The sequence below is a fragment of the Belonocnema kinseyi genome, chromosome 3 (genome assembly GCF_010883055.1).
Source record: "Belonocnema kinseyi isolate 2016_QV_RU_SX_M_011 chromosome 3, B_treatae_v1, whole genome shotgun sequence".
NCBI lineage: Eukaryota > Metazoa > Arthropoda > Insecta > Hymenoptera > Cynipidae > Belonocnema > Belonocnema kinseyi.
In genome coordinates, this window is record NC_046659.1 from 95,828,377 (window position 1) to 95,845,433 (window position 17,057).

A 17,057-nucleotide genomic window follows, 5' to 3' on the forward strand; every position below is an offset into this window, starting at 1 on the left:
TGCATGTCTAAAAAATATAAAATTATTATTTTAAACAAAATCATTTTAAAAAATTATTGTCAATGAATCTGTAGACCGATCATTTTCATTTAAAATAACAATAATAAAAATAATTGAAAATAACATAAATTTAGATGTGGAGTCTGTATAAAACATATTTCAAAGTTAGCCAGAAAAGAACACCTTGCGCCATCTTTGTATCACGTGGGTAACTAACTCTTGCGTCGACATTATCGATTATAGTATTGCAAGCTAAAACTTGAATAAATCTCAAAACAATAAGTTGATTTTCAATTTTATAACCCAAAAATTCAAGGTAATTTATTATATTTTGACAATAGAGTTTTTGTTAATAAAATAAAAAGCACAAATTTTAATTATATGACACTTATGCACAAACCTAGAATTTGTATTTTAACGCGCCCTAAAAACGGAGGAAACAGTGTTACCAATATAGAACTAAAAATCCCTGAATCAGTTTTTTTTTCTTTCCTTATTTCTTTAGATTCATTTTTTTCGAGCAAAGAAGACTTTTTTTTAATATTTAGTGCATTTTTTTAAATCTCGCCTGTTTAAAAAAATTAGATCAAGACTAAAACTATTAATTCAGTCATTTTTATTGCAATGCTCAATTAAGAATTAGAGAAGGATTTTAACTACATATAGGGATTTTCATTGTTCAGGTTAATAAGACTGAAAAGTAGACCTTCATGTAGAATACATCGCGTAACCATGGAAACAAACTCATAGCTAGCATCAAAACAAATTCAGTTAACTGAACGGCTTGTGAGTGTGAAAAATAACCTCCTGTCAAGTACATTTTAACTTTAAAGTCTTTTCAGAAATAATTTTGTATTAGAACCGACAAGTTTAATTTTCTTAATAATTCTATTTTACAATCGAGGAAAAAGAAGGTAATTTTATTCAACGTTTCTTATTTTTAAGTAAAGATATCCGAAATTGTTGAACACCCATTGTACAATTCACAAAATACAGAATATAATTTTTGAATAAATCAAACTAAACAAGTGGTAACTAGTAAAACTTATTCAGTTTCACTTAACTCCATATTAAATTTAAATTCAAAATATATATTCATATAATTGTATGTCATATTATAAAGTTTTATTTTTAGTGTGTTGCTAGCAATCAACCGTATGTATGAGAAATGATTTTTTTTAACATAAAACAGTTTACAGTTTAAAAAAGGATATTTTAATTTCCGAAGAGAAATTATCGAAGAAAGGAAGTAAAAATAATGCCAATTTCTAACCGCCACTTGCCTTTAAAATCAGAAAGTTGGTCGACCCAGAGAAGTTTCACTTATCCAGAATGTTCTTCAACAAATTCTTTGTATGAAAATATTGATAACTCATCTTTATCAAAAATATTTCGTCAAATAAGAGCGGTAAAAAATATAGGCTTTCACCATTTACAAAGCAATATCCTCTTATTGGTATTGTCACACATTAGTCTTAAAGAACGATTATCTGTTATTTCAAGAGCTTGTCGACACTGGAATAAAGTTACTATGGATCCTTTTTTTTTAAATCGTTAGAATTTAAAGGCATTGATTTCAAATTTTTATAATTATAATCCAATATTTCAAATATTTAAATTTTCACACCTGAATTATTTTATAATTTAAGGAGAAGTCCACTTTTGCAATGTTTAACTCTCTATAAAATAGAAGACCCTGTTGCTTTAATTAGGCATCTTTGCTGATACTATCAAACATTACTTCATTTAACAATTCGTCAATGTCAAGATGGACTCAATAACAATATTCCAGAATCTGTTCTAAGAAATGTTTTTTATTCTTGTTCCAATTTAGAATCGCTTGATTTAAAGGACACCCAGTTTGAATCAACCAGGTTTTTTATCTTGCTCATACCAATATTGACTATAACATAATTATATAATATAAAAACCTATGAATCAACTATGTATGTTGTGCTGATTTACGATCAAACAAAATAACCCATCAAGAACTTTTAAAATTGGAAATGATTTTGCTTATATCGCATGAAAAAATTGGATAACTTATAACTTTTTTTATAATTAATAAAGACTAAAATCTCGATGTTTAATTATATTAGATTTTATCAAGAAGTGGTCAAGTTGTGACATCTAAAAAAATTAAAGATAAGTAACAATAGGCACGTTGAAATCGAAGATCTAATGACAATCGCCTTGAATTGCCGATATCTGGAATATATTTCAATAACTCGTCCAAAAACGAATGATAATTCTCTTAAAATTTGTAATGGTCATGCAGTTTTCTGCTTTAACAGCGTTTCGAAGACTTTAAAAACAATTAAATTTCACGTTGTGTGATTAGGAACTCCTACTTTTGGGGTATATACCAAATTTATCAATACCATCAGTTCAAAATATATTAATAATGTACATTCATATCAACTATTTATTGACATAATAATTTATGTAATTTATAGGCCATACTAAACTGCCCTCATCTTGAAAAATTAGAACTACCAGAAGCTCTCCCCCTAACAGGATATACTCTTCGAGAATATGCATCTAAATTAGCAAACCTTAAAGAACTTCATCTTATACAAGCGTCTAATCTGATATCAGAAGACTTCACATTTCTCAACCAGAAAAACGCTTTTAAAAATGTGTCTTATCTTAATCTCTCTGGATGCTATAAAATTTGCAACAATGCTCTTCAGAGTATTTCAAGATGCTCTTCAAGACTATTTTATTTTCGTTTAAAATGCTGTAAATTACTGGGTGATATCAAAATTATAGAAAAAAACTGCGATGAACTGAAATATTAAAATATTGCCTACGCGTTTCGACTTGAAGATGACTGTTCTTCTGAAAAGTTAATCGAATTGATAAAATTACGTGCTTTCGCGATAGGAGCTAAAGTAGATGAAAATATCTTGATTTATATTCACGAGAAGATGCCTAAAGTAACTCTGTATCGATCAATCTCAGAATATGAAAAAGATGAAAAGCTTATAGAATTCAAAACATCGGAATCAGTAATGAATAATTTACCTGATAATTAAAACTCTCAACAAATATACATCCTTTTGAATCTTATGCAAATTTTGATTATGGAAACTTTCGTGTTGTGTCAAAATGAAAATTAGGGAATAATGTGTCAACCAAATTTGTACAAAGATTGTTTCAGTCTAAGCATGTTGCAAGGATATGGCTGAACTGCACATAATTGGCCAGATAGCATCAGCAAAAAACTTCGAGCAAGTACGCATCTTGTGCAAATGGAGTTTCCACGCTGGTATATATTTTTCATGAATACTTTTTGTATTAAAGTTTATGCTTTTCCACAAATTTAAAAGTATAATTTAAAATTGTGGTTTATCAGGAACAGGATGGAAAATTTTGAGTGGGTCTTTCGAGGGCCAAACACAAGAAAGCTGTGACTTTTATACGAATGTGCCAGTTTGGGATCATCCTGTAGATGTACATTACGGAACAACATCACTTCAAGGATCCCCTAAAATATTGCTACAATTATTTTGCAGAGATAACTATAACAGAATATTATTTCTAGCATATGGTGTATGTTCTGTTCCTTTAACTCCTGGATTCCACGAGCTTGAATGTCACACCTGGAAACCGATTGGTATTTATTTTCTGAATTTGAGCATTGAATTATAATTAATTAAGAAAGGTTTAAATACTATTTTTTAATAAGTATCAATTCACAAATATAAGTGAATAATATGTAATTTTTAGGATAAAATAAGTAAAGATAAGGGTTCCAAGGAAATATACTTAAATTTTTAAAATGTTCAGCCATTATATACCCCATTATTATTACAGGACATTGGCAAGATAGACTAAAAGACAAATTCCTGGGATTAACACTGCAATTAAAATCCCCAAACGTCTTGATCAATACGCAAGATAGATTCGAATTACTAACAGAAAGCATGGGAACTGTAAAAATAAATCTACACATCGTGAGCAGAAACTTTGAAAAATTTGGTTGTAGCTTGTGAAAAATAGAAAACTAATAATTGCATCTGTACTTGTTTAAATTACAAAACAATATCATCATTCAAGTATAATTTTTTATATAAAATTATCACGATGTGGATTTTAAAATCGTATTGCCTAATCTTACTAAGACTCGCTTATTACAACTGTCTCGATATATCTTCACTAGAGGACATTACTGAACCAACCTGTTCTGACGACACTTGTGATAACGTAACCCAAGTTTCTACCGAAACTTACAACCAAAATACAGAATTAACCGAATCTAGTTACACTTTAGACGACGAGGATGTCGATGAATCGACAGAGGGTTTTAAATTGTTCACCTTGAAACCACAAAAACCTCTTCTACCAGTATTACCTAGGAAACCGAATGATACAGAAAGTATTTTTCTAAATGCTAAGAAACCAAATATCATGATAAGCAAGACGAAGTCAGAAATATGTGAATGTGATTTAAAGGTATTGTATTATTATTACATTATCTTAACAGTATTTTTCAACTTTATTCATTTTAAGAAACTAAAATTCTGTCTTTCTCGTCTAAAGCTGTCGTCGTGTGATATTAACTGTTGTTGTGATTTGGACTGCAGTGATAATCAGATGGAAGCATTTTCACTTTGTTCAAACATGCATGAAAAAATCTACGACAGTAGATATTGTTACAGTAGCAATTTTATTTATCGCAACACTTCAAAATTTATTCTTGAAAAGCTGGCAGATAATTTATTTTGTATAGTCTACGACAATCTTCCCCCAGTTTATACTGTAAATAATAATGTGGTGAGTGTCTTCTGCTTATAATAAAAACTAAAGTTACTATCAATTGCATGAAGTTGTATTAAATAGCTAAACTTGACAACGAATATAATTTTTATTTGCAGAGTATTCAAAATGTAAAAGATCTAATTCGAGCAATAGATGGAATTGATCCAAACGACTTTAAATGGAATTTGGAACCTCTCTGGATGGATCCTGGGTTTCAGACTCGTGAACCTTATCGGCATGGAGCCACAGTCTGGAAATTCGATAAAAGTTTTATTAAACCTCTAGGTGATTATTTTTAATTTTTGACCTTAAATAGTGGAGGTTTCAATAAATTTGATTTCTGGTATACACTAGATTGCAAGATTGCAAGTGATTACAAAATGTTGCATATATTTGACTGCAAAATTTTCTATATTTTTTCGCAAATATAGGAAATCATTATATAAAAACGAGTATAGGATAGTCAGCATCTGAATCAGTAATAATACGCTATTGAAAAATTTAATATAAAAAGTAGAGAAATTACAAAGATATACAAAAAAAGCGATTCTGCACGAATAAAGTTTACACATAAAAAAGTTGTAAATTTCCTTGATATCTTTAAATTCATTTAAATTTGCATTGAGACCCATCAAAATCCTTCGGAATCACTTAAAATCCATTACAATATTTCAAATTTGTTGAAATCCATAGAAATCCCTCAAAATCTTTTATCCAGATTTATATTCCTTTGCAATGTTAGAAATCTGTAGAAATCATTCAAAATCCATTAAAAGTAAAATAAATTAAATTTATTCTCCAAAGTTCTCTAGAAATCCATTGATGCAAAATCCTCTAAAATCTTTAAAATAATTCGAGGTCTTATAAAATCCTTCAATTTGCGAAATTGTTTGACATCCCTTGAAAATTAATAATAGATTAAATGCTTTCACGATGATTCATTTTGATAAAAAGAGAAATTTCGGGTAGCAGTCGTGTAAAAAACTACGAACTTTGCCGACGTTTCGTGACGATTGCAGTCCACTTCTTCAGGACTGTCCAGAGAGCTGACCTTCAGAGCTGCCCTGAAGAAGTGAACTGCAATGTTCACGAAACGTCGGAAAAATTCGTAGTTTTTTATGAAATCCCTTGACTATAAATATAATTAAACTTTTACAATAATTTTCCCTAAAAAAACTTGTCAGTTTAAAAAAAAAACTTTAAAGTCATTATATCCTACAATATTCTTTGAAATCCTATACAATTTTTGAGAGCTCTTGAAATCCTTCAGAATCACTAGAATTTTCTGGAAATGTTTGAAGAGCATTGAAAATCCCTTGCAATTCGTGGAAAATGTGTAAATCACTTAAAAAGGATGAAATGCTTTAGAATTTACTTAAAATATTCGCCAGTCCCATTACATTCTTTGAAACTCTTTGACATCCATTGAAGTATTTAAAAATTTTTAACTCTTTTCGAATTCTGCAATTCTTTTTTGTTTTCTCTGTTTTTCGCATCAATTCCTTCAATATTATAACATTATTTTCTTATAATTTAATTTTTTAGCGGGAAGGTTACAAGGGATTACATTGACTGGCACAAGATTGCATATAAGATTGCAGAGAGAGTGTAAACTAGGGTGGTCCAAAAATGCAATGGAAATTTTTCTTTAAATTTGTATGGGAACACACCAGAATTTAATTTGAATCCACACATAAAATAAATTCATTTTGTTGTTTTGAAAAAAAATTATATTTAGAGTTGCCGCAAACGCCATGAAATTTAACGCGTATTTCCTATAAGAAAAAAGACGTTTTTATAAACCTTTTTCAGAATCCTCAATATGATCTCGATCGAGTTCAAACTCAAAATTTCACTTCACAATGATCTATAGAATACGAATAAAATATTGCTTTTTAAATACCAACACCATAAGTCTGTTTTATAGGGTCCCAAAAAAAACCCCTATAAATGAATAAATGGGTTTTGCGAGTCTTTTGCGCTAATTATGACTTTTTTGGCAGTTCTTTTCATGCAAATTTTTTCTGGCACATAAAGGACCATTTGATACTGATAATTAGATGCTCAAATCATTTTTTGAACAATTTATTATTGTTTTTAGCAATTTTCTCATAGAACGGAGTTAGAAAGACGCGGTTTTTCCAAAAATTTTCCACTTGTAATCCAATTATCAATTAGAGGGAAGTGATAGTTCATCAATGTTAACAAGAGTTATTGTTTAAAATATGTATTATTGTTGTTAATAATATTCTCCTAAAAAAATGCTACAAAATTACTGTTCAAAAAATTTTACTTTTAGTCAAATTTTCAATTAAGATAAGTAAAGTTATTAATTAGAGTCAAGACAATTAATTGTTTAAACAATTTATTATTAATATTATATTTGAATAATGCTAGTAAGATGCCGTTATTTCTCATATTTCTGGCTTTTTGTCCAATTTTTAATAGGAGTTAAGTAATAATGAATACAAGTTAACAAAAATAATTGTTCGAACAATTTATTATCATTGTTAATAATATTTGTTTTGCTTGATTGGTGATAGATGAAGATAGTCATAAACAATCATAATTTGTTTAAACGGTTATTTTTGTTACCTTGAATTCATTTTTATCTCACTTTAATTGAAAATAATAAATTTTTTAAACAACTCTTGTTAACATTGACGAACAATCACTTCCCTCTGATTAAAAATTAGACAACAAGTGGGAAATTTTTGAAAAAACCGCGTCTTTCTAAATCCATTCTATGAGAAAATGGCTAAAAACGATAATAAATTGGTTAAAAAATTTATTGGAACATCTTATTATCTGTGTGAAATGATCTTCTATGTGCCACAAACAATTTGCATTTAAAAAACCTGCAAAAAAGTTATAATTAGCGCTAAAAACTCGCAAACCCCATTTTTTCACTTATGGGGTTTTTTGGGACCTTATAAAACAGACTTATGGTGTTGGTATTTGAAAAGTCATATTTTATTTGTATTATATGGCTAATTGTGAAGAGAAATGTTGAATTTCAACTCGAATTAAATCTGAATAAGATTGACAAAAACGTCTTTTTTTCTTATGCGAAATACGTGTTAAACTTGATGGGGCTTACGACACCTCTAAATATTATTTTTTTCAAAACAAAAAAATTCAATAATTTTTATGTGGATTCGAACAAATTTCTAGGATGTCCTCCTAAATATTTGAAAAAAATTTTTTGGATCACCCTAGTGTACACTGTACAATGTGCACCAGATTGCAGGAGCCCCTCAGAATTAGTAAATAATTATAACATTACAAAATGCTTGAATGCTAAGATTATATTTTAAAACATAAAAAACTCAAACAAAAACTTTTTCCAGAATTACTACAAAGTGGATTTACAGCATACTGTAATTTTAGAAAATCTGTTAAATATCTGGAAGAATGGAAAGGATCGTGCCTTCAGACAAATTTATCTAGCAATAATGCCTACTTATTTCCAAATAGATTTATTAATTTTACTATTATAAGGTCACCTTTATTGCTCGATTTGAATAAGTTCAATCGATATCAGGTAAATTTTTTTTATTAGAGTTTGGAATGTATTTTTTAAATTTTATTGCATTAAGAATAAGAAATTCATTTGTTAATCCGTTCTCAAAAAATGCTGTTTAGGATAAACATATTTTTCATTTCGAATGATCAATTTTGATGGTTTGAATTTGAAAATATTGTTTCTAATAAGGTCAATAGGGGTAAGTGTGATAACATAATGATTATCTCTTGTCATTCGTAGAAAAACGGTGGTCTCTTGGTTTGAATTTTTCCTATATAAAGCACCATTTTTTGACATTTTTTAGGAATAAAGGAAAATAATATTATACTATTCTGGAATGAACATGGTTTTTCTAAACAAATTTACAAATTTATTGTTTTAAATGATAAGTTACAACAGAATAATTAAAAATCAGACCAAGGGGCTTAAAGCGTAAGCGTGATGTTTGGGTTTTTTTTTCTTTTTCATTGTGAAATAAGAAAATCTGTTAACAGTTCAAGGTTAGTTGGAGAAGTGAATGAGCCTAATTTTTGGAATAAAAATATAAGTATATAACAAAAAGTTAAAAATAATAAGTATATATAAGAAATCATACAATTTAAAATAGGTCTGTTTTTCAATATCACTGAACCTTGATTGCAAATTCAAATTTTTTTATTTTATTCCATTAATATTTTTATTAATGACAAAAATTACAAGCAATTCACTATAAGAATAAGTGGATAATTCATTTTTAGTTACGAAAATACAGTCTTCTAAAACTTACATTCTACTGTTTTTACACCCAAATTTTTAATGACGCAAAATTTTAAACAAGAATATTCTATAAGATCGGAAATGTCACTAATCAGAGTTTAAATTTGTAATTTCGTATCATAGTCACCCCTATCAACCCTGCAATATAATTTAACAAAATATCTTACAAAGTAATAATATATTCATAATTCATGTTTCATTCAATGTAATGTTCACACTTTTCAGAATTGTTCAGAGAAATTGTGTGCAGTAATTGAAACCAACTACTGTCTCGAATCATGGACTCTGTGCACTAAAGCCAAATCAAATCCCACATCTTGTTCGAATAACCAGTGTGAAAATGTAATAAAAAGTGTTCGTTACGTAATTACACACAATGGCACAATGGGAATTTCAGATGTTAAAGTTTACTTCAAAGAAGCAAACGTAACAGGCAAATTTTACCAGCACTTTGAAATAATCTATGAATGGGTCACCGACGATAAAGTCAACCATTTCAAACGAAGTGGAAATCCTGGCTACAGTTTGGGAAACCCGATTTTTGTTAGCACCTTAGTGACAAACAGATCTTACAATATCGAAACAAAGAATACAATTTTTAATAAAATTAACAACTATTTGACCCTGCCGATAAGTAAAGAAGGAGGAGAATGCAGTGAAGTAGAAAAGTACATTGTGAACTTCGGGGAAAATGTAAAGCTAAAATGTAAGCTGAAATTCAGAACTAAGTACTTTTCCACTTCTACTTGTAGAGAACTACAAAACAGAACTCTTGAGTTGCTATTGACTAAATCTCTTCTTAATTTCACTAGTCAGATCTCGAATAAAATTCAGATTTCGAAATCAGGAAATATATCTAGTAACAATACTTCAAATTGGGTGGAAGTATTTTTTAATAAGCTTCCAGTAAATTCGGCAACAGCACGAATTGTTGAGGATAAACTATTGTGCTCGGGATTAATAACTTCAATGCGAGTGGACATAGTCCATTCTATATTGTCGATACCGGAATTTGTAGATAATCATGTAATTTTAGGTGCAGGAATTACTTTTGCTAATAGCACCGACATGTCGTGGCCAAGGTGTAAAAGTATTAATTGTATTGAAAATCTTGATGTAGAAATTGTGAGTTTTGTATCTTTTCATGATGCATCAAGACCAGCTAGAATTTATTTTGCTAGTGGGCCTAATTTAGACATAAGTTTGCCTTATGATTTTTTCTACCCATTCCTTAGTAATTCGAACAGAATCATGCATTTATACAAATTGGTGCTAAGTTGTTCACTTACTACGATCTTCAGTTATAAAATGAATCGTATATAAGTTTTAAAACGCACAAGAACTATAAATGTAATAACTGACTGGTAGATCTTTAATTTAAAATACATTTATTTCGCCCAATTCTCGACCTTAGGAAACATTGTTTTCCAAAATTTGTAAAAGTAATTAAAGAATGAATTTTCGAAAAATATATTAGTATTTTTTATTTAACTTATAAAATTGAAAGTCTGCTCCGTAGAACGGTAGAGACTTTTTTCGTTCGAGCGCAATATTACTTTTCACAAATTTGGTAAATTTCTTTAAACTTAATAATAGATTTAGTGCTTTCACGATGATTCATTTTGATGAAAAGAGATATTTCGGGTTCCAATTGTGTACAAAACTACGAATTTTGTCGAGGTTCCGTGAACATTGCAGTTCACTTCTTCAAACTTAGTTTTTGGAAATTTATTTGGACTGCTTAATTTAATTGCATAATTTTTAAAAATATTTTAATATATTTAATATATTTTGATATTTACGTCCCATCATTAACTACTGTTTTTACTGTTAAGTCACATAAAGCACTATACATTTCTTGATGAGTAAATTATTTTACACTTCTTTTTTTTTGTCTTAGGGAAATTTCCATTAAAGACAAGTCCGTCCCAGATTTTTACATAAACGCGGATCTGTTTATGAAGAAATTGATGACTCGGATTGTAAATTTAAGTGGTGCTATTTTGTAAATGAACAATAACAGATAATGAAAAATAAAATCAGTATGATGGAGAGAATGTTTTTTGTCTTAGAGCGCCGCAAACATGTCAGACCCATATTCCGCTTTTAAAGAAACAATGGCTTCACCAAAAGTGTGGTTGTGTAACCCAGGTGGAGGTGGATTGTTTCCGTAATTTCGCAGAATTAAGCATTCGAAATTTCTACAGTAACGTTGCTTCATGGATAAATCAAAATGGGATGAAGCTGGGGTGGCGACTGATCATACGTTTTACTGCTTTCTCGATCCATCTACACCTATAGATGCATGTTAGCCGTGAGAAATGTTTTTTTAGTTACAATATTACCCGTAATTTTAGTCAGGATAGAGTATTAACTTAAGGTTACATTAGTTTTCAGTATACATACATTCTTAATTGAAGAGCGGGCCTACCTGCATTTCAGGTCGTGTCTTCATGAATTTCAGATATTCCCTACCTGTATTCCACGAATCTGATTCTCTTAATTTATTTTTCAGATGCAAGTCTTAATTTCAGATTCCCTATGCTATATGTGCAGATCTATTTCTAATGTTTACTTTAACTTGAATGTCATTAAAGAAAAAAAATTAAAGAAACGGCATTATTCGTAATTACTAAATCATTTAAAAACTACAATTAGTTCAATATTTTGTGACTACAAGCATTGTAGAAATTTTACAATAATAAACATTATCAAAATTGAAATTTGTTTGGACCATCTATTACCAGTGGGCACAAAATTTGGCGACGTCTTTAGGACATCGTTACGACATCTTTACGACAACTTTACGAAATCCTATGTCCGTCTCGTTTCGCTGTCTTTACGATGTCGTAAAGACATCGTCAGATCATGCGACTTATTTATGATATCGTAAAGACACCTTAACGACGTGGACATAGGATGTCGCAACGATATCGTAAAGACGTCGCCAAACTTTATGCCCACTGGGTTTTTTAGAGATGGAAAAGGCACTACCCTACTGAAAATTCCTATATAGGTTCCTAAACAGGATCCTATATAGGAACCTACATAGAATCCTATATGTTTCACCGATAAGTGCCACCTATAGGAAAGGACCTAATTGTGCGTATGTCTCTAGATGTTCCTGGAAAACCAAAAAAACTTCTGCGCAGCCGTAGGTGCCATAGAATAGTAGCTAATCTAGGTTCTTATACAGAAACCTACATAGTACCTTATATAGGATCCTACATAGGGACCTATATGTTCCACCTATAGGAAATGACATAGGATCCTATATAAGATGCTATGTAGGTTCCAATATAAGAACCTATATTGGAACCTAAATAGGACTTTTCAGTAGGGTATTCAATATTCATTACGTGGAAGGAAAAGGGGATATATCATGTCACAGTAAAATTTACATTCTTGCGGCATCTCTCAGCGCACGCCTGTGACTGGTTCCAGAAGTAATGTAACGTCACATCTCTACCCCGTGTCTCGTGTAGGGGCGGGGAGGCACCTTTGTTACTGGTCAAAGAAATAATGTAAGGTCACATCCCTACCCCTTTTCCAACATTTCGAGGTGGCGGGAAGCCACCCCGTGACTGGACACAGAAATAATATTGGTTGAATCCCTTCTCACTGGTGACAGTGAGAGATGCCGCAAAAATGTTAATTTCACTGTGATTAAAACCGGCGCGGGAGAGACTTGCCGCGACATGATATGGACCCAAGGAAAATAAATGTTATACCAAATCTGTATCTATAATTACAAGGCCTAGATTAAGAGAGTTCCATCTTGGTTTTCGACAACTTTACAGAATATTTTATTGAAAAGTACATTGTCGGTTCATAAAGAAATTAACAGATATTGAAAAACAACTTTTTTTATATATTTTAAAAAGAAAAAACATTTTATCGACGAAAGATTGAAGCCTAAAAAATTTTTGGTGCTTATTACTAAAGTACAGAAGTATAAAATAGAACCTTTTAGCTTAAAACGATTAAAAATCATCAGACTACGCAATATTTTCGCTCTGCCCAGATAACAATCGTGCGGGCCCATTACAGCATCACGTCATGCTGAGACAAAATGCAAGCAAACCGCAAACATGAACTGTGTCTCATTTTATTCGCGCACAGTAACTGAAGAATGACTGCAGGGACTGAGGGAAAAGTGTCGTGTCTTGCGCCTTCGCGACCGGAGCCTTAGCACTCAGCGTAGAGTGCCGAACAGGCTTATGTTGGCTGGCACGTACTAACATTCTTGACACTTTGCTCACATATCAAAAAACTTATAGTTTTTATTATCCACGCGACAATACGTGTTCCGAAATTACTATACAAATAGCTAGTTTTTTTGTTGATATATATTGTTGATATTTTTGAATAGCGGGACCGCAAAAAAGAGACTATTTGCAATTAAATTTTGAAATTTTATTATTGTTTTACAATAATATAATAATATTAAGTTATTTTTTATTTTATCTAAAAATTATTTTTAGCAGAAAAGTACAAAATATTTTTTCAAAAACCTTAAAAATAGTAAAAATTAATTAATTTGCTTCACAATATCTTTCTTTGAATCTATAAAGACCTATCAAAATAAAGCCTGGTGTGTTTCCTAAATGATCCATTTTAATCAAAATAATAAAAAAAATTTAATTTTTTAAATTTTATATCTAATGGTTTTTTCGCGAGAAACATAGTGCAAATTTGAAATTGCCGCTTGATTGTTGATGGGTGCGCAGGACGTAACGCCCAGCCGAGATACACATTTAGGATCCAATTGTTGTTCCCGCGTTCATCGTTCCCACTCACCATGCATCAGACAACGTAATACTTATCATGTAAATTGCCTCATATATTTCTGACTGATTGTTTACTCAATTTTAGCAGTATCCAATATAAATGTTCATCCAATAAAACCTACTCTAAAGATATATGCTTCGGAGTCACTCATCTCAGTGGGCACAAAACTATGAAAATCCAAAGTACGTCCTTGGGACGTTCCTGGGACGTCCTATGTCAGGCCAATCAACGTCTCTAAGACGTCCAATGTCCTAAAGATGACCTAAAGACGTCTTAAAGACATGGACGTTCTCGGGACATCTTTTTACTGACATTAGACGTCTTAAGAGCATCCCCAGGATGACTAAAACACATTTTATAAAAGACGTCTTAGGGATGTCCCCAAAGACGTCTCTAGGACGTCCTTAATTTTGTTGCCCGCTAGGATCTAAGGTAAGTACAAATATCAAGTTTAATACCCCTAACCTTTGTTATCAACATATTCACAAGTTTTTCCAGGACACCACAAGACATCACAAATTATTAATGTAAATAGTTTTTCTCTCTGCATTAGACACACAAAGGGAATACTGCTTAGTATCTAAAGTATATTGAATTCGAGTATTTATTTAGTAAAATTAGATGATCGAGTTTTGAGGTTAGAGCTTGAGCCCAAAAGCCTTGATACATAAAAAAAAATCATTTCATCCAATTATTTAATTTTGGTAATTCTTTATTGATCGAATTTTCTAATATTTTTTCTGATACATTGTTTCTGAAAATTCGGAAACTTGAAAATAAAAAAAAAATTATTTTTTGAATAATACATAGTTATTACTGTTGCCTTTATTTACCTTGCCATGGTTGAGACCATAGGAGGGTAATTTTCATGGAAACAATGTTCCCCCACTCTGAAGACTGATCGATGTTCGATGCGATTTGTTCCGCTCTCTGTTTACGCTACCAGCAGCATCAACGCCCGCAACGTGGTAAAAACAAAAAAGCTATCAATATTTTCGCGTTTAATTTTTGGCAGGTTTCAATTCCATACGTTTAGTGAAAGTTCGATTTACTGTTGTGGACCTCATTAATAAAGCATCTAACGAGTGTTTGCTCTTTAAAATTGCGTTAAATGATCTAAACCATTGACGGCAACGTAAATATAAAGAAACAATTCACGGACGCCGTGGCCGTGATCTAAGAAGAGCAAGAGCGGGAATAAAGGCATGAGACGCGTGTCAGCGAAATTTGCTCCAAAACCGCTTAATTTTGATCAAAAGATCCATCGCATGACCATCGCTCAGAAGATGTTGAATGAAGTCAATAATGATCCTGATTTTCTCAAAAGGGTTATAACTGGCTCCCAGTGACTTTTTTCTTTTCCCAAAACTGAAGAGACCCATGAAAGGACATCTATTTTCAACGATTGAGGAGATAAAAACTGCATCGCTGAAAGAACTCAAGGCTATACCACAAAATGATTATCAGAAGTGCTTCGGTGATTGGAAAAAGCGTTGGCACAAGTGTATTATATCTGAGGGAGATTACTTTGAAGGGGACAACATAAATATTTAGAAATAAATGAATATTTTTTGAGAAAACCACAAAGTCACCTTATTTTTTGAACACACCTCGTATATTAGGAAGTATTGCGGGATATTTATCGTGCGGAATTTATTGGATTATTTCTACTCCACATCCTGTATTAAGTAACTGGAAACATATAACTATATAGCCATACAATAAAATGTTTTAAATATATATTTTTAGTTTAATTCAAGCAACGCCTCAAACTATTCGCACTCTCGCTAACACCGTTCCGCTTTAAATTAACTTGTGCTTAATTTATGTACTTTGCGGATTTCATGATGTCACATGCTACTAGCAGGGTGCCAGCACGCCATGCTGACATCTGTACGTATTTAGCCGCATCTGTCTAACGTTCTGCTGTTGTGGCCTGCAAATGTACCTGCAGACACTGCTGTTATTATGCGAACATATTGTTATTTCGTGAAAATCAAGTGATTTCAAATGGACCTCTTTAATTTTAGGACTTCGATATATCACTGCAAGCGCAATTATAGTGTCACAATTGCGCAAATATTGATTCAAAATTAGAGTTTAATATCCCAGTGTTTAAATTTGAACAGCATTTTTTAAATTACCTTTATTGTGGAAATTTTTTTGTCTCCTATAAATATTAAAAATATGTTTGTTCTGAGCCTTAAAAACTAAAAACTTTAACATCAAATCCTTCTAAAGTCCGTGTGATTGTTATTTTTTTCTGTTCACGAAAATTAAAAGAGCTACGATCATGAAATTTGGAAGAATGTTAGCTATAATTCATATCTAATTCTGTTAATTAATGAAATAAATTAATGAATTTTACGATTAATGAAATAAAAAAAATGGATGATACTGTTTATATGAGAATTACCTTGCTCACATTAGTAATACTGTAACAGTATATTATATTTGCTATATTTGTTCGCGTCTTCGAGGCGCGCCGAATGACCTATGGAGGAATCTTTCATGATCCATTATGAATTATGATCTAATAATAAACATTTGATAAATTTTAACAAATATATTGTTTATTTTGTTGAAATGAGAAGTAATTTGTTAATATTAGGAACACAACATTAATGTATATCAGGGCTCGCCACTTCAAGCAGATGCTGACTGCCATGACAAGTGTATGACAGCCACCAAGTTTTTCTGTCATTTTTTTCTTCGTTTTCCAGGAATCAAGCGAAGGATCACGGTCACGGTAAATTACGTCTCGCCGTCATTCACGCCGTGGGGTCTGAACTTTTGTACACGAATTTACAGTACAATTCATTTCAATTTCATTTTTAATTTACAAAGTGAATCAAATTTGTCTGCAAATTAAAACTCCAATGAAAGCTTTAAAAAGGTGGAAAAATTTGGAGTGTTTTGAATTAAAATTCATAAAGAATAAAGAAAAACGACGACCGCCAAAATCACTTATTCCTTATTTTGAAGAGTGTAAACTCTACTCTATAATGACCGTCAAGGGCTAGGAACCAGTCGAACGACAAGATTTATTAGGACCAGTTTGACCTAGTCTCTTGGCTGCCCTGGCAGTCAATGCAATCAATGACTGCTTTCTGGTGAGCCCTGATGTACAGTCTGTCAAGTTAAAGCGTGGGTGGCTTTACTCGCAGTCGGTAAGGTGTATCGACATGATTTTGGTGTCAAAATATTAAGAAGAGCTCCC

General features: G+C 31.2%; 2 protein-coding genes across 9 annotated transcripts in view; both read left to right on the forward strand.

The window, feature by feature from the left end:
* The window catches only part of LOC117169369 (B9 domain-containing protein 2), a 24,550-nt gene extending 20,430 nt beyond the window's left edge, over positions 1–4,120 (forward strand). Inside the window, exons 1-6 of one of the 8 annotated variants that reach the window (XM_033355713.1) lie at positions 774–914; positions 1,193–1,408; positions 2,100–2,358; positions 2,457–3,271; positions 3,359–3,619; positions 3,820–4,120. In XM_033355713.1, the coding sequence (XP_033211604.1) occupies positions 3,184–3,271; positions 3,359–3,619; positions 3,820–3,998 (528 nt within the window). In that variant the 5' untranslated portion in view covers positions 774–914; positions 1,193–1,408; positions 2,100–2,358; positions 2,457–3,183 and the 3' untranslated portion in view covers positions 3,999–4,120. Of the gene's footprint in view, positions 1–773; positions 915–1,192; positions 1,409–2,099; positions 2,359–2,456; positions 3,272–3,358; positions 3,620–3,819 lie in introns of those variants that run through there. The other 7 variants (XM_033355714.1, XM_033355715.1, XM_033355716.1 and 4 more) reach the window with 7 other exon arrangements.
* Positions 3,985–10,517, forward strand: LOC117169366 (tectonic-3). The gene is made up of 5 exons (XM_033355712.1): positions 3,985–4,458; positions 4,546–4,779; positions 4,881–5,049; positions 8,115–8,308; positions 9,272–10,517. Exons 1-5 carry the CDS (start codon positions 4,090–4,092, stop codon positions 10,367–10,369), a joined length of 2,064 nt encoding a protein of 687 aa, XP_033211603.1. The 5' UTR covers positions 3,985–4,089; the 3' UTR covers positions 10,370–10,517.
* Positions 10,518–17,057: the final 6,540 nt, after the last annotated feature.